The following is a 22,003-nucleotide window of genomic DNA, read 5'->3' on the forward strand; positions in this document are numbered from 1 at the left end:
GTTCAAGAAAGTCAGGGAAGTGGACTCAGCACTTTACATAGTTTGGGTTGGTTGTAGTAAATGAGAATTAGTTTTGTAATCAAAACAACAGAAAGATAAAAGAAGGAAGGAGACTAACCTTTTATTATTTTCTGTGTCTTTTGAGTGTGTATCCTGTATTTACCCCATTCCATAAAATGTAAAGCAAAATAAAATAAGAAACCAGGAAAGGTAAGACTGATATAGTTCACTGGGTCCCCCTCAGCATGTGTTGGCCTATAATTACCCCTTTTCAGCACCTCCCTCTTGATCTCTTGATCCAGGCTTGCTGGTGTACCCCAGGCCACCCTCACCATTAAGGCAGGCTGGGAGGCTGCCTGGCCCCTTCCCAGCACCTCCCAGTATCCAGTACAACCTTGGAAGGCTGGAAGGTTGAAAGGCACAGTGCACAGGCCCCAGGGTGTACCTCAGTCCTCTGCTTATCATTGCATGACCCTGGGGAGTCACTCCGACTCTGTGGGACATCTATGAGCTAGGATTTTACTTTATATGGGAGAAACAACCTCCTCTAACTTTTACAGCCATGTATGAATAAGAGGGTTAGAAATGACCAGAATTCTGAAAATGCCCCACAGCCCTCTGCTACTCCCAACACTGGACTAAGTACTTATCCTAGGAGATGGCCCAACAGTTCTATTATTTCCTCTCAGTGGGTCAACCTGGAGAACATACTTGAGGCCTGCAGAGCCCCATTAGACTGGCAATCCAAGAGTTGGGATGTGGCAAGAGATAGCCCGAGGCTTCCTCAGAACCACTGGACATAAAAGGAAGGGAAGCTCCTCTGTTCTCTCAGCAAGGTATCTTGCAGGCCACTGCTGTGATCTCCCACCACATTGCAGAAAATGGAAATTTCTAGGGTGTCAGGATTACTTAAGAGGCTTCCCAGAGTGATAGCCACTGGGCTGATTGTCCCTCTCAGGTAGGCATCTCTGCTGCTCTGCTGCTGGGTCACTGCAGACCACCCTCACCATAACCTCTGGGTCCCGGAACTCCTTGGTTTCTGCTTTTATCAGCACTCTTGGCACTGGCTGGATTCTCCCCATCACCACCAGTCACCACGTCACATCAAGGAAACACTCCCTCAGAACTCCTAAAAGTAAAATCTTAACTCTGCTACTCTTCAGACATAGGTTCATGTTCAATAAGAAAACAAAACCACTAGCAATCTTTTGATATTTCATTTTTCAACAAGTAAATATGTAATGAACACTTGCTCTGCTCATGTGTAGTACAAAGTGATAAGGACCATGATTGAATGAAGGATGCCCCCAGTCCCCAGGAACTCAGGCTGCTTACAGGGAGACATGCAGCTGGCTCCTAGAGGGTGCTGTGGAAGAAGGGAGGAGTGAAGGCTTTGAAAGAGGAGTTCACTGCAGGAGTTCAGCAAGAGAAGTTCTAGCCAAAGGGTGGGACTCAAACCCCACCAACCCCACACACTAACTGAGTATGTTCATTGGCAAGTCACATCAGCACTCCGTGCCTTGGTCTCCACATCTGAGAAATGAAGACAGCTGCATTCAGGCTGATGCAGGGATGAGGTAAACTATTCCATGTGTAACCTGCTCCCAGCACAGCTCAATAATCCTAACCATTTGTGGAAGTCCTGGGAGAGGGAATCATGTGTGGTTTTCCAAGAAGACTAGAAATGTCCCAGGGATGGGCCTGGTCAGAAGCCTATAGGAGCAAAAAGTAGGCCCCTGTAAGCAGTTGTTAACAAGGGCTGCAGAGCATTTTCTAGTCTGAAATGAAGCCTCAGACAATCAGGAGAGGCACCAGAATGTGGTCAGCTGTGAGACTGCATCCTTCTGGTTGGAATTTCTCCCCCACCACCTGACCTACCCCTTTCTATGATGACCTTTCTTCCAGAAACTGTTTCATATCTGTGGTATCCCATCCTTTGCTTCTCACTGCAGCATTATGGGTGAGGTAGGGTCTTTCATGGAGAAACTTGATGCATGGTCTGTCACTGTACCTGATGTTCTGACACTTGCCCTTCCTGAGGATGAGGGCCTCTTTTTCCCTCCATGATTCTGAATATTTGGTACTGTGTATGTTGTTGTGGCTTTCAGAAGGATGAGAATTACAGCTCCATTTCGAGGTAAGTTTTCCTGAAGGGGGAGGCAAAGATGCTGACAGTGTGAAGGGGTGAAAATGGCAGAGTTGTGGACAATCAATCAGCTTCTTCCCTAAGAACATTTTGCTATCCTTGGCTTCATTTAGAGAAGTCAGGGAAAATTATTGGTCTGATTTGTGACAGAGAATTCACCAACTCCTATTGACTAGGGTCTGCAGGGTCTAGCCCTGGCAGAGTTGCACAGTAACACATGTTGTCTGTGGATTCAAGGTTTTTAATGAGATGAGGCTGTTCTTGCTTCTTATTCCCATGAGAAGTCCTTCAGAACCCCAGTACACTGTGGTTACTTGTTCTGGAAGTAGAGAGCAGACTGGTGTGGGGTCAATGAACATTCCTGACCTCATCTACAGTGCCCCATCCTGCCTCTTTCCCACTCTGCATCCCACCCCTAAGCCCTAGGCCACACATTTATTTTTCTCAACCCCTATGCAGACATCTTGACTCCCTCAATTGCCATTTATAAGATGTACTGTTATCTTCCCATCAGTTTCAAGCCTGAGCTCCTCTCTCTAACATGCTATATGAGGAGAATCCAGATGTGGCCACTTTACAGCCAACTGGGATTCGAATCTTCATTTCTTTGTGGGGAAATCAGTGAGGCACACTTTCAGAGCAATGGCAGCTGTGCAGCTGTCCTTGGCCTTGGGCTGCCCAGTACCTGGTCTGGCTGAACTGGTTCAGGCATGGATGCCTCCACATTAAAATGCTCTGTTCCACTTGCCTGTGTGCTGCTACCCCCACTCCCCCACAGTCCTCACATTAGGGACAGAGGCTGGGGGTTTGGATGTTAGGTTCTCTTGAATGTGGCCCCAAAGACACAGTTTCTGGTAAGTGAGGGCCCATGCTACAGGTGAGGCTCAGCCATGGCTGGTCTGGGGGCCCTTCTTCCGGCTGGTTGCAGAGGAGGCCCTCATGGGCCAGGAAACTATAACAACTTTCTGGGGCACTTGCACAGGGGAAGTGAGGTCCAGGAATCCTGGGAGTTGGCCCGGGGGGCTCAGCTGGGTAGTAGGACCAAGAGGGGCTATGAATCCAGCCGGCCCCTAGGTGCTGCCTGTTCCACAGCCCTTGAACTGAGCTGAAGGGGCTGGTCATCCATGGAGACATGATAAGCCTGGGCATCCATCCTGGTGGGCTCCACCCTGAGTTGGCTAAGGTCCAGGATGTGACCTGCGCACCTCTGGTCCTGTGGGCTGTGGAGAGGATTAGCCAGGGAGGGCAGGCCACATACAACTGGCATGCTAGGGAATTTGTTAGGTTGTTTCTGCTGAAGAATATCAGGGCCCCTGGTCTGAGGCTGCCTGCAGAGCCCATTGTTTGTGTCCTGTCTTGGCAGGTGTATAGAAGGGGGTTGGCAGTCTGGGTGGATGTGCAAAGCTGCCACCTGGGCCACACAGCCTATCAGGGGAGGTTCTACATCAAGAATGGTTCTGCCAGGATCTGGCCTCCAAGGATCTTGGAAGCACTCCAAATTCCCAGGAGGTCTGGGCTCTTGGAAGCCAGGCCAAGGGTTTGGGATCTTATTTTTGCTGGAAGTGTCTGTTGTTGCAGAGGTTTCACACCCCAAAGAAGAAAACAAGCCTTCATGACAGCCTTGTGTCCCTCCTTCCCCAGACACTTGTGCACACTCCAGAGATGAGTCCCTAGGCGGAGTGCTGGTTCCCTGCTTGGACCCTCCTGTGATCTTACTCTCTCCAGCAAGCAGGCCCTTGGGATGAGAATGTGCCCACAGCTCCTGTCTGCTGGGTGCTGAGCCCACAGTAGTTCTACCTGCATCTGAAGCCCCAGGCCCCCTGCCCTCCAGTTTCACAGGATCTGGGCCCTTTTCCTCAGAGCCAGCTCCCAGATTCTCTGCTTGTCTCCTGGGTGAGGTTGCAGTTTCTCCAGGAGCTGAGGCAGGTGGGGTACGGAGTTCAGGGCCACGGCGAAGCCAGTTGATAATGCCCATGGTGATGGCAAGCTCGGTGTCACAGAGCTTTAGCAGGCACTCCTTGCCCTTCCAAGAGCTTTGCAAAAAGCCCTGGCTGAGCAGATCTGGCCCTGGTGCTGGGGCCAAGTTCTCCTCTGCCCCCACGTGGAAGCTGCACATGGACAGTGGCGCTCCTAGTGCCGGCCCTGACAGACTCTCAGACACACATAAGTCATCATCCAGGCTTGGGCCTATAGGGCCCTCGCTGGGGTCATAGAAAAGCTCATAGAGGGCGTCTCCACTGTAACTGTCACGGGGGAAGGCAGCTGCAGGTGTGCCTGAGCTTGAAGCCTCCTTCTTGTCCTCCTCAAGGCCAGGTGAGAAGGAGTCATAGTAGCCCTCATCACTTGTGGACACGGATTCTGGCTGTTCGCTCTTAGGGGTACCTGTGTCTATGGAGCTAGCTTTGGAGCCACTGTGGGGGTCCCTGCAGGGACACAGGGGTAGCTCAGCAAGCCCAGCTGCATCTAGTCTAGGACGGTCTGTGTCTGTCCCCTGGGGACCCCCCAGCCATGGCCCCAGTAGGGCACGGTGCTGCTGCCTCACAGAGTGATTCACACTGTCCCAGAACTTGGCAAAGTCAGACATCTCATTTTGGGCAGGTGATGCCAGCTGTTCCACACTGCCCTGGAAAGGGCCCCTAAGAACCTTGCTTTCAAGGATCTGGGATACCTGGGCTGGGCTCTCTGGGCCCTCATTCAGTTCCAGTGATGGCACTGAGTTTTCATCTGCAAAGATCTCCCCACAACCTGTGAGGGAGTCAAAGCTCTTGAGAGAGGCCACATCCTCACACAAGGCCCTGCAGAGGTCAAAGGAAGAGTCAGGCAGGAGCTCACTGTCAGATAGGTCCTGGCACAGGCTATCTGGCCCCAGTCCCTCACCTAAAGGGAAGAAAGTTTTGCCTGGCTGCCCACCATCCTCTGATGGCTCCCCAAGGGAAGACAGGCTCTCACCCTTGGTCACTAGTGAGGCCAAGTTCTCAGTCTTGTTTCTGCGAATGTGGAATAGGTTCCGAAAGCACTTCTTAGGTCGTTTCAGGGAGATCCTCTTCCTTGGGATGCTCTTGGCCACAGCTGGCACAAAGGGCATCTGGGGCACAAAGTGGCGGTAATCAATCATGCGCTGGCTGCCGGGGGGCCCTGGGAAGCTTGCACTGCCCACCAGCTGCCTTGTGGCTGTGCTTGCCCTGCCAGCCTCAGGCACACAGTTGTGAGTCTTGCTCTTTCGTACAAGTTTGAAGGTGGCCCCACAGAAGGCTGCAGCCCCCACCTGGGGTTCCAGCTCTGCCCCATTGTTGGAACATCTGTCATATCCTTGGGTGCTGGGACTAACCTGTGGGGCCCTTTCACAGTAGGGCCGCTGTTGCCCTCCTGGTGAGACTGACCAGGGACTTGTATCCTCCCTGGCCAGAGAGGTGGCTGATGGATCTGGGGGTTTCTCATGGGAAATCTGCAGGCTGGATTTGATGAAGGTCTTCCCTCTCTTCAGCTCCATGCTTCCAGTGCCCCAAACTGCTGTGAAGGAAAGCAGGAGACACTTAGAATCCAAGATGGAGGCCTATGGCTCTAGAAGACCTCTGCCTATGTCTGCTTACACTGTGGCCTTGTTGCTGAGTGATGACAACTAAATTTGGATTCTCTGCAGAGGCAGGGAGAGGGAGATGAGAATGGCTTCACCCGTGCTCACTGCTCCAGGGCTGCCCACTGCTCCACAGAAAACTGATGTTAGAAAAGCTAAATCACATGCTTAAAGTCACACACAGTGGGAACTAAACTGAGAGCAGACTGGGGTCTGGTGTTCTTATGTTTGTGATCTCTCAACTCAACCAAGCATCCTCTCAAACTTTATCTGGCCAAGTCAGATTTCCATTTCCAGGCCCAAGCACTCTACATATAGCATCACAACTTTACAGTATCAGTGAAGAAGCAGTGGATTCAATAAATAAGCTCCTGCCTTCATCTAAAAGACAAAGCTCAAAGGAAAACCCAAGCCTGCCTTCTGGGATGGACATGGGTACTTATCAGTTGGAAGGAAAGACACATACCTTGCCCTCCAGGGCTACTGCATCTGTCTGAGGAGGCAAGACTCCGTCTACACAGAGACCATCAGGGCAAGGCACAGCCAAGCATATAACAGTGCATGCTGGGTGTGAGCACTGAGAAGAGAGATGGCATCATGGTAGAAGACCAAAGTGAGGAGTCAGACAAGAGACCAAGACCAGGCAGGTTAGATAGACACAGAACATGATGGGCAGGTATAGCTTTCTGTGCACACCTGAGAAGTGTTGATGTCTGGAGTGCCATCCAGAGTGCCACCCAGATGGATGTCCAGTCTAATCTAATGTGACAGACTGTTGGGATTGATTACCAATGTCTGTCCTGGGTGTGTGTGGGGAAGCCAGTAAGAGTGTTATCTTGACCATTTTTGCATAGCTGGGGAGTGTGACCTTCCTCTGAAATCAGTGAAGAGCTGTGAAAGCCTTCTGAGTGAGTGGGTGTGTATAAACAGTAACATAACAAAGTTGGTGGTCTAAGACAATTTTTCTGACCTTTGAGTGGAGGACAGAATAAATTAGAGAGAAGTTTTGAGCAGAGAAGATTCGCAAAAGGTAACTAAAGTGGGCTAAGTATGTGGAGATAAGATCCAGATGGAAGCTATAGTCATAAGTCACAAATAAGAGAGGTGAAATTATATAGGGCCTTTCAAAGGCAGAAGTGCTAGGACCCAGCAACTGAATAAAGAGAGAGAAGTCATCAACACCGAGGAACAGTAAATACTGACTCAGAAGTGGGAAAAGGTGAGGAAGTAGAAACTGAATAAAGGCAAGGAAGGGGCCTGTGCCAAGAGCTGGTTTGAGAGAGAGAAGCAAGAATCTATAGTTTTAATCATGTTGCTTTTGGAATGTGTTTAGAAGCCTACAAGAGTGGAACAAAAGAAGGTGATGCCCAAGAGCACCACCTGTGACCTTTCCTGGACTCTCCCTCTCTGCGTTCTCACTGGCCCCCAGCTCACAGCTCAGCCTGTTCTAGCAGCTCTTCCTCTCTTTGGTGATGGTCTGACAGTCCATCTGCTCAGCCTGTTCCAGCAGCTCTTCCTCTCCTTGGTGATGATCTGACAGTCCATCCTGTCAGTTTGTCCAGGGAAAGATTACAGGAATGAATTTGGGGTTTCTTTGACTCTCCACAAGGACTTTCTTGATAGGGAGCTCCTGAATTCACTCCCCCATAATTTGTAGTCTGTGAGGGAGGGATGCAGCAAGTGTAAAGGCAAGTGGCTCTGTCAGTCTGCATGCCTTCGGGTCCATTGTCCACACAGATTTGCAGCTACCTTCAGAAAGCTGCTAGACAGATGTAAGCCATATAGGGTCAGATCTGGAGTCTCTCAAATGCTTATCCATGAGGACCTGCAGGTGAGCAGAGGGGCTGCCTCACAGCCCAGTTAACAACATTAAAGCTGAAGAAGATGAAAAGGGGTGACAAGGTTGTCATTGTAGGGGTTCACAGGGGCAAGCTGACCAGCCTCAACCCTACTCCCACCTATAAGCAGTGCTTCCTACCCTGCAGAGCAACACCTGGGACTTCTAGCTGAAGGATAGGAGGAGCTGGCCCTGGACCAGGGAAAATGACAGAATCCAGATCTGGCTCTGGGGGCAGCTCAGTTCTTGGTGGCAGCATCCTGGATGGGACAGTGCTTCAAGCTGCCTTCTGCCTTTTCTGAGGTGGCATGTGCCCAAGCCTTTCCTACCCTGTATCTGCAGATCCCATTTTCATTCCCCATAGTCCTTTGTGGCATAGATAAGTCCTTCTTATCTGGTTGGTTTTAATATCCACAACATAGTGGATACTATCTAGACTCTGGAGTTGGAGAACCCAGATTTGAGTCTTGGTTACATCTTCTTATCCAGGTGAGAGCTTGGCCAATAACCTTATGAGATATACTGCTGTAACCTCCATTTTACAAAGGAGATACTAAGGTCCAGAAAAGTCAATAGGTTGGTTCAGTTTACCCATGTGGTAAGTGACAGAACTAAGATTTGAAACCAAGCCCATCTAATTCTGATCATATGCGCTTAATCATGATAGATATTCTTTGAACCAACAGTTCAAACTCCTCTTCATGGGAAACTTAAAAATCAATTAATAAATGTGTTTTTATGAAGAATTTTGGCAAGCACAATGAAAATGGTGATTGAAATAGAAAGTATAGTGCACACAAATTTAGAAAAATTATAATTGAAGATAATGTAATTTCTATGACATGAAATTTTAGAGATATTTATTATGCGATCTCTTTTCTATGTTTTACAAAAATCTTTTTATTACTATGCTCTTAGGAATAACTTCAAGTGAGCATGATAAAGATTACTTCACTGTGTGAAGAAATTGCAACTACAAGAACTGAAATGGTTTATCTGATACTCTAGGTGATATAGAGATCTGATCTCTATAAATAAAACTGAATTTTTAATTCTTAATTCAGTTAAGTGATTTAAAATCACAAAGAACTGGAAATTTCAGTATATTCTGAACTTGGAAAATAAAGTCTCAAAATAGCAATCATTTCTACAGATGGCTGGACTCAGTGTCACTGATGTTGCCAACTCTGTTTCCTGAGTTTAACACTTTGGCACATTGATAGGGAAATAAGCATTAAGATTCAGAATAATGATTGAGAAACTTGCTAAATACTGGAACAATTATGTGACATTCAGTGTATGTTCAGTCCAGATTCTACATTAAAATATTTTATCAGAGCCTGACTCTTTAGAAATGGGTCCATTTGTGACATGAGTTGGAAATCCCTTGGGGAGCTAGAGGGCCCACTGCCGAACTGGAGGAAGCTGAGCAGTCACCTTCCATGACAGTTCTCAGGGGCAGAGTAGAACTTATCTGGATAGCCAGATGTTGACACTGTCATTGCCTGAAGGCAGGGGCCAAATATGTCGAGGTTTCCAGCTGCAAAAGTGCACATTCTGCTTTGTAACCCTCTAGCTAAAGACCTCTCCAGTGGTGCTCAGCGTGAAACCTGAGAGGGGGTCCTTTACCATGTTCCACATCCCTCCCCAAAGAAAAAGTAGCACTGTCCCTTCCCTGGTTTGGTGCCTTCTACTCTCTAGCACTCAGTGATCATTGGCTCCTCATTCTGTTGCTTGTTTGGTCTTCTTACTCCCCAATGAGGTTGAAAACTCTCTAAGTTTCAGGACTCTAAATGCCATTGACAGTGACCTACTGCTTATTTAAATGAAATATTTATGCTTTTGAGACATTTTAGTCACATATTTATGCCTAAATTTTCTAAATAGAGTGCTGAATCTGGTATATATTTTTTTGAATCTGGCATTTTTCATTCTACCGTTATGCACATCATTCTCTGAGAAAGGTCTCAGTGACACTAAGACCTTGGACTGAGTCTTGCTTCTCTAAAATGAACTTCCAAAGTCCATGAGAACAGGGACCACCTTGTGTATTTATTTAATCAGCTCTGATTCACAGATGTGGTATTTAAACCAAGATCTAAAAGACAGTGGAAAACAACCAGGTAAGAGATGTGGGAAACATATTCCAGGCAGAGGGAACATCCCTCAGAAAGGCCTTGCTGAGCAAAGGATGAAGAATATTTAAAGCTCTGAAAGCAGGCCCAGGTGGCCAGAGCAGCAGGCCAGTGGGTTGAGGCCTAGAGATATGCAGGGCAGACTGCACCAGACCCAAGTTCACAGGTTGGGTCTTGGCTTTTATCCTATGCACAATGGAGAGCCAACCATCAAGGGTGAGTAACAGGGGTGAATTTTCAGTTTTAATGGATCAGTTGTAAATGAGAATGGAAAGCATGCTCAAAGAGTGGAGGCAAAAAAACAGATTAGAGGTGAACCATGAGAGACTATGGACTCTGAAAAACAACATGAGGGTTTTGAAGGGGCGGGGGGGGTGTGTGGGAGGTTGGGGAGCCAGGTGGTGGGTATTGGGGAGGGCACGAATTGCATGAAGCACTGGGTGTGGTGCAAAAACAATGAATACTGTTTTGCTGAAAATAAATAAATAAATTAATTAATTAATTAATTAATTAAATAAAATAAAAAGAAAGCAGATTAGAAGCCAGGCCAGGGGGGTGCCTGAGTGCTCAGTGGTTTAATCCTCTGCCTTGGGCTCCCAAGGTCCTGGGATGGAGCCCCACAACAGGCTCTCTGCTCAGCAGGGAGCCTGCTTCCCTGCTTTCCCTGCCTGCCTCTCTGCCTACTTGTGATCTCTCTCTCTGTGTTAAGTAAATAAATAAAATCTTAAAAAAAAGAAGAAGAAGAAGAAGAAGAAGGCAGACCAGGGCCTAGTGGAAAGTAAATAGTGACAGAGACTTTCCATGTATGCCAATCTTTCCTCTCAGAGTCTTACACATAGTATGAGCTTGCATATGGATTTATTGCAAATTGAGAAAATGAAGTAATTCTACTAGCTGCTTTCTACAAGATGAATAACTTTAACTCCACTGCCTAGGATTTTCTTTTCCCTTTTTCTTCTTCCCTTTTTCAACATGAAAGTGATTGGGCATACCATGGAGCAAATAAAAACCTTGCAGGTACACATATAATAGCAGTGTTTTGGAGATAGAAAAATTTTGACTAATAGTTTTGGCATTTGCCATGCCTTTCCCTGCCCCGCCCCCAACACCCAATAAAATCACAAGCCTTGAAATACAAAGAGGTGAATGGTGATAGGAAAGCAGAGGCTTCAGAGGGGAGCCCCACCAAGGGACTTCCTGGACATTGGGGTCAGCGTAGGAGACTATGTATGGGGCAATTGTTTACCTCCGTAGAGGGTGTCTTGTCTAAGCCAAAACCTTCAGGGTGGATGGAGTGAAGGCTATTGTGGAGAAAGAAAGCCTCGTGTAATGGGGTGGGTGTGGGGTGGGGAATGAAGCAGAAATAGAATCTGCAGCAAGAACATCACCAATTCACCCAATCCCCACGCTGGGGAGACAAAGGACCTTTTGGGGAGCAAATGTTCTGGTCCACCTCCTCTAAGGGAGTCTTTAGGTGTTCCCGGGCTGCCCGGCTGAAAGAAAATGGGTCTCCAGTCTTTATCTGTTCTTTCCCAGCCTCCACAACCGCGCTCAAGGTTTCTCTTAGCCCAGACCAAAACGTGTCGTCGCCCCCAGACCCCAGACTCCGCAACATCCGCTCAGGATACTGTGGGGTAGAGAGGGTGCAGACCCTGATTCCTTCACTCAGTCCGCCCATCGCTCAAAAGAACATACAGAAATTTCCAAATCATCCCCTTTCTCCCCAAGCCTAAATCCTCGGCCTTTGCCGACTTACCGCTCGTGACCGGGAGTGTCGCAGTACGCGGCCTTGGCAGGGCGGAGAGCCGCGCCCGAGACCAAGCCGCGCGCCGAGCTCAGCACCACGGTCAGCTCCTGGCGCCGCGCGCCCCCGCGGGGTGGGAAAGGAGGAGGGCCCGCGCCGGCTCGCCGAGGCTTGGAGGGGCGGGCTGTTGTGGCAGGAAGCGGGCATGGAAGGGTTAAGTCGAGGGAGGGCTCCGGGGTGGGGGCGGGGCAGTGAGCTTGTCTGCGTCCTCCGCAGCGCCGCGCCGCTGGGGGCGACGTGAAACGCACTGCGCCCGGCTGGGAGCTGCTCTCGGGGAACTGTAGCCTCAGTGCCACCCGGACCTCGGTCAGCCTCGCTTTATTAAGTATTTCTCCGGTCTCTGTCTCTGACTCTTCGCAAGGCTGTGGTTTTTCATTCCTCAGGCCCAGCTACGAATGCTGCCGGGATGTAGAGCAGCGCAGTGGTCTCCCCTGGCTCCAGACCGCAAGCCTATGCAGTGGTCCGAAAGCCTTAGAGTGCACAGGTGTGGGTACCCTGATCTCCGCAGCTTGTAGCGTCCAGGAAGATTTAACCCCAACCTTCTCGGAAAGGTTCCATCACACGGGGCCTAGTCGAGATTCCTACCCAGGATTCAGAGCGGATCTGGGGCAGGCCAGTCTCCTGATGCGCGGCAGAAGTCTTACAGAACCTTCTTTACAGAGTGCCTTCCTTGGACCGGATTATATTATTTATGGGAACAAGGCACTTCCTTTACTGCTACTCATCGTGTGAGGTGTTCTGTTGCTTTGCCCTGCAGCAGTCTTGGGAAGAGCAGAAACGTTGTGGGAACTATCTCCCCGCTGGGCCTGGGCCGAGGACAGAGGGATGGCATGCTGGGGGAAAGGAATAAAGCATGGCTTAAGTAATCACTGGATGGCTCAAGGAGCAGTGCCAAGAACGTGGGGGAAGAGATGTGAGGTGGAGAGGGGCGGGAACACACAGCTGGTGCTGACGAAGCTGCTGATTCCTCGGAGGGGAAGTGGGCTGTAGAAGAGGGTGGAGGTAAGGGGCTGATTCCACACAATAGGGGTGAATGCAGGCAGTGAGTAACAGAAGGAAGGACATAGGGTTCGCCCAGTACAGGTGTGGGCTGAGGCCAGAAAGAGATCAGGGCTAGCGTAAATGGCAAAGGCCATGATTTTCTCAACACCCCAGAGTCGAGAGTTCCATTGCTGTCACCTCTGCTGACTGATGCAGCATGCATGATCCCAGATGTCCCCTCTCCAGGTGTTGATGGTATAGATCTGACCTTTCCTGTCAGTTTCTGGCCAGCAGAATTCCTTTAGTCAATTCTTCCCCTACTAGGTAGAAACAAAGGCGGATCTATGTTTCATTGCAACATATACCGTAAATTAAGAATAAGACTCCTACAGACTACATAGTCCTTACTAGTTAAAGTTAATAAACATTTGTTTCTTTTATTATGGTCTTCCCTCTTTTTCATTACAAGGACTTTATATTTTTCTTAAACTTTTCCCCTTTTGAGGAATAATTACGGGCTTAACTTCTTCTAATGAGTGATAATGGTTCTTTTCCTTTCCAATTTGTCACCCTTTGGCCATTGAGAGCTATTCTAAGCCATCTACTTTCGTCCCTCAGAGAGTTTAAAAATATCCTTATTTTTAAGAAACAAAACAAACTATATGGACATTTTATAATACATAATATTTTTTCTTCCCCAAAGACATTGGATCAGGTCTTCTCCGAGGACCCCTGGAAAGATCTTTCATACCAGGATGTTCTAGTTCAGACATTACTGAGTGATTTTTAATAGTGTTCTATTGTAAACTTGCATTATGTTATTTTTATAACACATGTAGTTTTCTCATCAGGACTCACCACATTTTGGGGCTGTGGCTCTAACACTTTTCTTTCCTGGAATGGAAAAATAGGGTTCTTTGCCCTTGTTCCCTGGTTATTGATTCAACTATGCGTCTCGGACCTTCTGGCCATAACCTTTGCTTTCTGACAAATTCAAAGGATTTTACCTGACTGTGAGCACAAATATGGCAGTAGCCTGTCAAGTGCTTCAGTTTGGGTGCAAAAATCCAGGTTTGCAGCCTCATAGATCAATAGCCTAATAGATCAATAGCATAATAGCCTCAATAGATCCTCAGAGAAGATTGTGAGGTGAGGTGGTGGGCTCCTATGCCCACAAGGAAGGATGAGAGGGCTGGCACTGTCAACGTGGAGAAGAAAGACTTCAAGAGCCACACTTTGGAAAGGTAGAGTAGGTGGTTTCAAGAGCCAAAATTTGGAGTAGAGAAGAAGGATGATGGCTCCAAGGATGGATGTGGCAAGAGGCACCCTAGTACTCAGGCTAGTAGCCCTGCAGAAAGATGTCCTCCACAATCTCAAACAAACGAGCATTAGGGATACATTCACATGATGTGGCCTACTGCAATGACTGGGTGATTTCTTGTTCTTTCAAAGGTAACTGTATTTTGTTTTATTTTTTAAAAATTGTTTTAAAAATATGGAACACTTCATGAATTTGCATGTCATACTTGCATAGGGACAATGTTAATCTTCTCTGTATTGTTCCAGTTTTAATATATGTCCTGCAGAAGTGAGCACAAAATTACCTATATTTTAAAACTTCCATCTTTAAAAAAAAAGCTGTAACAGTTTGTTTCTTTTTCTTTTTAAAAGTTCGGGTAAAATATATGTAACATTGAATTTTTCATTTCAATATATTTTTTAAAGATTTTATTTATTTATTTGACAGAGAGAGATCACAAGTAGGCAGAGAGGTAGGCAGAGAGAGAGAGAGGGAAGACCGCTCCCTGCTGAGCAAAGAGCCTGATGTGGGACTCGATCCCAGGACCCTGAGATCAAGACCTGAGCCGAAGGCAGCAGCTTAACCCACTGAGCTACCCAGGCGCCCCTCATTTCAATATATTTTAAGTGTATAATTCAGTGTCATTAAGTCCATTCACATAGTTATACACCATCATCTCTCTTTCCAAGATATTTTTATGACCCCCAACAAAAACTCTACCATTTAAGCAAAAACTCCTCATTTATCTCTCCCCCTAGGTGCTGGTAACCTGTATTCTACTTTCTTTCTCTATGAAATTGACTGTTGTAGGTAATTCACATAGATGGAAACATACAATATTTGTCCTTTTGTGTCTAGTTTATTTCACTTAGCATAAGGCTTTCAAGGTTCACCTATACTGTAGTTATGAATGAAAATTCCATTCTTTTTTAAGGCTGAATAATATTATACTGTATGTATATATTTTTTTTATCCATTCTTCCCTTGATAGACATTTGAGTTGTTTCCACCTTTTGTCTATTGTGAATATTGTGAATGTTGGTGTGCAAATATCTGTTCAAGTTTCAGCTTTCATAACTTTTGAGTATTTACCTGGAAGTAGAATTGTTGGGTCATAATGGTAATTCTATGTTTAATTTTTTGAGGAGCCATTGTACTTTTTTCTACATTGTACCTTTTTATACACCACTTTATATTCCCACGAGCACTGACAAAGGACTCTAACTTCTCTACATCCTTACTAATTAATTATTTGTTATTTTCTGTGTTTTTGTTGTTTTTTTAACAATAGTCATTCTAATGAGTATGAAGTGATATTTCATCGTGGTTTTGATTTGCATTTCCCTGGTGATTAGTGATATTAAGGAATTTTTCATGTAATTATCAACTATTTGTATATATTCTTTGGAGAAATGTCTATTTAAGTCCTTTACAGATTTTTAAGTTGTATTATATTTTTTCCTGACTGTATTGAGATATTATTGACATACCCATATGAAAGTTTAGGGGTTATTTGATTATTTGATTTATCTGATTATTTGAAACATGTATATATGGCAAAACATCTCCCCACAACATAGGGTATAGTAGTAACATTTAAGGTTTACTTTCTCAGCAACTTTTTTTTCTTTCAAAATTTTATTATATTCAAGTTAGTTAGCATACAGTGTAGTATTAGTTTCAGGGGTAAAATTCAGTGATTCGTCAGGTGTGTATAATACCCAGTGCTCATTACATCAAGTGCTCTCCTTAATGCCCACCATCTAATTACCTCATTCCCCCACCTACCTCCCCTCCAGCAACACTCATTTTGTTCCCTAGAGTTACAAATCTCTTATGGTTTACTTCCCTCCCTGTCTTTATCTTATTTTATTTTTTCTTCCCTCCCTCTATGTTCATCAGTTTTGTTTCTTAAATTTCACATATGAGTGAAATTATATGGTATTTATTTTTCTTTAACTGACTTATTTCACTTAGCCTTATACCCTCTAGTTCCATCCACCTCATTGCAAATGGCAAGATTTCCTTTTTTTTTTTATGTCTGAGTAATATTCCACATTTCTTCTTGATCCATTCTTGAGTTGATGGACATCTGGGCTCTTTCCATAGTTTGGCTATTGTGGACATTGCTGCTATAAACATTGGGGTGCTCATGCCCCTTAGAACCATTATGTTTGTATCCTTAGGATAAAGACCTAGTAGTGCAGTTGCTAGCTCAAAGGGTAACTCTATCTTTAACTTTTTGAGGAACCTCCAGACTGTTTTCCAGTGTCTGCACCAGCTTGCTCTCCCACCAACAGTGTAAGAGTATTCCCCTTTCTCTGCATGCTTGTCAACATCTGTTGTTTCCTGAGTTGATCATTTTAGCCATTCTGACTGGTGGTATCTCACTGTTTTGATTTGTATTTGTATTTGTTTTTTTTTTTTTTTAAGATTTTATTTATTTATTTGACAGACAGAGATCACAAGTAGGCAGAGAGGCAGGCAGAGAGAGAGAGAGAGAGAGGGAAGCAGGCTTCCTGCGGAGCAGGGAGCCCGATGCGGGGCTCGATCCCAGGACCCTGAGATCATGACCCGAGCCGAAGGCAGCAGCCCAAACCACTGAGCCACCCAGGCGCCCCTGTATTTGTATTTGTAATGAGGTGGTATCTCATTGTGGTTTTTATTTGTATTTCCCTGATGCTGAGTGATGTGGGGCACTTTTTCATGTCTGTTGGCCATTTGTATATCTTCCTTGGAGAACTATCTGTTCATGCTTTCTGCCCATTTATTGACTGGATTTTTGTTTTTTTGGGTGTTGAGTTTGATAAGTTCTTTATAGATTTTGGATACTGGCCCTTTATCTGAAAAGTCGTTTACAAATATCCTCCCTCATTGCATAGCTTGCCTTTTAGTGTTGCTGATTGTTTCCTTCTCTCTGCAGAAGCTTTTTTATCTTGAAGAAGTCCCAATAGTTCATTTTTACTTTTGTTTCCCTTGCCTCTGGAGACATGTCTAGTAAGAAGTTGTATGTTGAGATCAAAGAGGTTGCTGCCGAAATTCTCCTCTAGGATTTTGGTGGATTCCTTTCATCCATTTTGAGTTTAATTTTGTGTATGGTGTAAGAAACCTGTTGACCTCACAATGTCAGACTTTACACTATATTACAAAACTGTAGTCATCAAGACGGTATGGTACTGGAACAAAAGCAGACACATAAGTCAATGGAAAATAATAGAGAACCCAGAAATAAACCCTCAACTCTATAGTCAATGACTCTTGAACAGAGCAGGAAAGAATATCCAATGGAAAAAAAGACAATCTTTTCAACAAATGGTGTTGGGAAAATTGGACAGTCACACGCAGAAGAATGAAACTGGACCACTTTCTGAAAAACTTTCAAGTATATAATACTATAGTGTCAGTTATTGTCACTATACTGTACATTAGATCCCTGAAGTTATTCATCTTATAGCTGGAAGTTTGTGTCCTTTGACCAACATCTCCCCATTTCCCCCACCCTCCATCACCTGCAACTACCCTTCCACTTTCTCCTATGAATTCAGCTTTTTAAGATTTTACATAGAGCTGAAATAATACATTATTTGTCTTTGTCTTACATATGTCACTTAGCCCTCAAGATCACCCATGTTGCCATAAAAGGCAGAATTTACTTCTTTTTATGACTGAATAATATTCTACTCTGTGTGTGTGTGTGTGTGTGTGTGTGTGTGTGTGTGTGTCTTATCCATTCATCCATTGATGAACACTAAGGTCATTTCTATGTCTTGACTATTATGAATAATGCTGGAATGAACATGGGGATGCAGATATATTTTTGAGATAGTGGTTTCATTGCCATTGGATGTATCCCAGAGGTGAATTTGCTGGATCATATGAAATTCTATTTTTTAATTTTTTGAGGAATGTCCATACTGTTTTATGTAGTGGGTACAATAATTTACATTCTCACCAATAGTATACAAGGATTGCATTTTCCCCACAGCCTCTCCTCTCTCCTCTTGCTGTGTATTTGTGCATTTGATAATAACAATAACAAGTTAGACTTTTTAGTCTAACTAACAAGTGTAAGGTGATATCTTGTGGTTTTGATGTGCATTTTCCTGATAATTAGTGATGTTGAACACACTTGAAGATATGTTTCATGTCTTTTGGTCACTTGGATGTCTTATTTGGAAAATATCTTTTCAGGGGGTGCCTGGGTGGCTCAGTGGGTTAAAGCCTCTGCCTTTGGCTCAGGTCATGATCCCAGGTCCTGGGATAGAGCCCGGCATTGGGCTCTCTGCTCAGCAGGGAGCCTGCTTCCTCCTCTCTCTCTGCCTGCTTCTCTGCCTACTTGTGTTCTCTGTCTGTTAAATAAATAAATAAATAAAAATCTTAAAGAAAATATCCATTCAGTTCCTCTGCTAATTTTTTAATCAATTGTTTTTGCTGTTGTTGTTACTGAGTTATATGAATTCTTTATATACTTTGGATATTATTAGCCTCTTATCACATAGAGGGTTACTAAATATTTTTTCTCATTCCATAGGTGGCCTACATTTTGTTAATTATTTCTTTTGCTGGGCATTGCACAAGATTTTTAGTTTGATGTAGTTGTACTTTTTTATTTTTGCTATTGTTCCTTGTGCATTTAATGTCATATTTTAAAACTCATTGCCAAGACCAATGTCAAGTTTTTCCCCCTGTGTTTTCTTCTATAAGTCTTATAATGTCAGGTCTCTCTCTCTCTCTCTCTCTTTTTTTTTTTTTAAACTAGGCTTCACACCCAATGTGGAGCCCAACCTGGGGCTTGAACTCATGACCCTGAGATCAAGACCTGAGCTGAGATCAAGAGTCCAATGCTCAACTAATTGAGCCACCCAGGTGCCCTCAGGTCTTGTATTTAAGTCTTTAATCCATTTTGAGTTAATTTTTATGAGTCATTTGAGATAGAGCTCCAGTGTCTTTTTTCTGCATATGAATATACAGTTTTCCTAACAACATTTATTGGGGAGATTATTCATTTCCCCACTGAGTATAGTAGCTGTCTGTAAATGCATGGGTTTACTTCTGGCCTCTTAGTTCTGTTCCACTCATCTATGTGTCTGTTTTTATGCCAGTACCATGCTATTTTGATTATCATAGCTTTGGAATATAATTTGAAATCAGGGGATATGATGCTTTCAGCTGTGTTCTTTCTTTCTCAGGGTTTGGGGTCTTTTGCGGTTCTTTGGAATTTTAAGATTGTTATTTTTGTTTCTGTTGAAAAATGCCATTAGAGTTTTGATAGAGATTGAATTAAATCTATAGATGACTTTGAGTAGTATGCACATCTGAACAATATTAATTCTTCTCCCACAAACATGAGATAATTTCCCATTTATTTCCATCCTCAATTTTTTTCATCAATATTTTATGGTTTTCAATGTACAGATCTTTCACCTCCTTGGTTAAATTTATTATGTTTTGCAATATTACAGATACAATTAGTTTATTTAATTCTTTTTCAGATTGTTGTTCGTTCTTGTCCTTTCTTTCTTTTACCAATGTGTATCACACTGATTGATTTGTGGATGTTGAACCACTCTTGCAACCCAGGAATAAATTGTTGGGAACCTTCTGATTCTTGAATCATTTCCTTAATGAGGAAATAAATAGACATTGAAAATATGCTGGACACCATATTTCTTAACCTGGAAAAATATTCACAAAACATTTCTAAATAAAAAGCAGTCTAAGTCAACAAAACTAGAAGCTGGTTCTTTGCAAAAATTAAGAAGATTGATAAACATCTGGCCAGACTTATCCAAAAGAAAAAAGAAAGAGCCCAATTTACTAAATCATGAATGAGAGAGGAGAGATCATGGCTAATACCAAAGAAATAGAAACAATTATTAGAAATTACTACCAGCAACAATATGCTAACAAATTAAGCAATCTGGAAGAAAGAGATGCATCCCTGGAAACTAATAAACTACCAAGACTGAAACAGGAAGAAAAAAACAATCTGAACAGAACAATAACCAGTAAGGAAATTAAAGCAGTAATCAAAAACCTCCCAAAAGAACAAAAGTCCAGGACCAGATGGCTTCCCAGGGGAATTCTATTAAACATTTAAAGAAAAATCATACCTATTCTACTGAACCAATTTCAAAAAGTACAAATGGAAGGAAAACTTCCAAATTCTTTCTATAAGGCCAGGATTACCCTAATCCCAAAACCAGACAAAGACACCAACAAACAGGAGAATTACAAACCAATATCCCTGATGAACATGGATGCCAAAATACTCAGCAAGATCCTAACTAATAGAATCTAACAGTACATTAAAAATATTATTCACCATGACCATGTGGGATTTATTCGTGGGATGCAAGGGTGGGTCAACATTCAAAAATCAATCAGTGTGATAGAGGACATTAATAAAAGAAAAGACAAGGGCCATATGATCCTCTCACTTGATGAAGAAAAAGCATTTGACAAAATAAAACATCCTTTCCTGATTAAACTCCTTAAAGTTCAGGGATAGAGAGAACATACCTAAATAATATAAAAGCCGTACGTGCGAAGCCCACAGCAAATATCAGTCTCAGTAGGGAAAAACTGAGAACTTTTCCTTTAAGGTCAGGAACTTGACAGGGATGCCCATTCTATTATTGTTCAACACAGTACTAAAAGTCCTAGCCTCAGCAATCAGAAAACAAAAAGAAATAAAAGGTACTCAGATTGGCAAAGAAGTCAAACTCTCCCTTCTTCACAGATGACATGATACTGTATGTGGAAAACCCAAGAGATGCCACCTCCATGTTACTAGAACTCATACAGCAATTCAGCAACATGGCAGGATACAAAATCAGTGCACAGAAATCAGTTGCATTTCTATACACTAAAAATGTAACTAAAGAAAGAAAACTGAGGAATCAATTCCATTTACAATAGCACCAAAAATGATAAGATACCTAAGAACAAACCTAACCAAAAAAGTAAAGGATCTATATTCTATAAACTACAGAACACTTATGAAAGAAATGGAGGTTGACACAAAGAGATGGAAAAACATTCCATGCTCATTGATTGGAAGACCAAACATAGTTAAAACGTTGTTAAAATATATATGTTACCCAGAGCGATCTCAACTTCCAATGCAATCCCTATCAAAATACCACTGACATTTTTCACAGAGTTGGAAAAAACAATCCTAAAATTTGCATAGGACCACAAAAGACCCTGTATAGCCATGGGAATGTTGAAAAAGAAAACCAAAGCTGAGAGCATCACAATGTCTTCAAGCTATATTATAAGACAGCATGGTGCTGGCACAAAAACAGACACAGAGATCAATGGAAGAGAATAGAGAACCCAGAGATCGACCCTCAACTCTATGGCCAAGTAATCTTTGACAAATCAAGAAAGAATATCCAATGGAAAAAGGACAGTCTCTTCAACAAATGGTGCTGAGAAAATTGGACCGCCACATACAGGAGAATTGAATTGGATGGCTTTTTTACATCCTACACAAAAGTAAACTCAAAATGGATGAAAGACCTAACTGTGAGAAAAGACTCCATCAAACTCCTAGAGGAGAATACAAGCAGCAACCTCTTTGACCTTGGCCACAGCAACTTCTTGCTAGACACATCTCCAAAGACAAGGAAAACAAAACCAAAAATGAACCATTGGACTTCATCAAAATAAAAAGCTTCTGTACAGCAAAAGAAATGATCAACAAAACTAAAAGGCAGCCTCCAGAATGTGAGAAGATATTTGAAAATCAGATAAAGGATTCATCAAACCAAACACCTCCGCCCAAAGAAAATAATCCACTCAAGAAATGGGCAGAAGATATGAACAGACACTTCTCCAAAGAAGACATACAAATGGCTAACAAACACATGAAAAACTGTGCAACATCACTAGCCATCAGGGAAATAAGAATCAAAACCACATTAAGATACCACCTTGCAGCAGTTAGAATGGCAAAAATTAAAAAGACAGGAAACAACAAATGTTGGTGAGGATATGGAGAAAAGGGAACCTTCTTACACTATTGGTGGGAATGCAAGCTGGTACAGCCACTCTGAAAAACAGTATGGAGATTCCTCAAGACATTAAAAATGGAGCTACCCTCAAGAAATTAAAAATAGAGCTTCCATATGACCCTGCAATTGCACTTCTGGGTATTTACCCCAAAGATACAGATGTAGTGAAAAGAAGGGCCATCTGTATCCCAATGTTTATAACAGC

General features: G+C 43.8%; 1 protein-coding gene and 1 non-coding gene across 2 annotated transcripts; both read right to left on the reverse strand.

Annotated features, from left to right (window-relative positions):
• Positions 1-744: 744 nt before the first annotated feature.
• AMER3 (APC membrane recruitment protein 3) lies at positions 745-11,940 on the reverse strand. The gene is made up of 2 exons (XM_059166557.1): positions 11,449-11,940; positions 745-5,656 (listed from the first exon to the last, which is right to left on the reverse strand). The coding sequence occupies exon 2, from the start codon at positions 5,634-5,636 to the stop codon at positions 3,198-3,200; it is 2,439 nt and encodes an 812-aa protein (XP_059022540.1). The 5' UTR covers positions 5,637-5,656; positions 11,449-11,940; the 3' UTR covers positions 745-3,197.
• Positions 11,941-13,966: 2,026 nt separating this feature from the next.
• Positions 13,967-14,073, reverse strand: LOC131828318 (U6 spliceosomal RNA). Its single transcript, XR_009352343.1, has one exon. It is a non-coding gene; the product is annotated as a U6 spliceosomal RNA (small nuclear RNA).
• Positions 14,074-22,003: the final 7,930 nt, after the last annotated feature.

The sequence above is a fragment of the Mustela lutreola genome, chromosome 3, assembly GCF_030435805.1.
Source record: "Mustela lutreola isolate mMusLut2 chromosome 3, mMusLut2.pri, whole genome shotgun sequence".
In the NCBI taxonomy this organism is placed as follows: Eukaryota; Metazoa; Chordata; class Mammalia; order Carnivora; family Mustelidae; genus Mustela; species Mustela lutreola.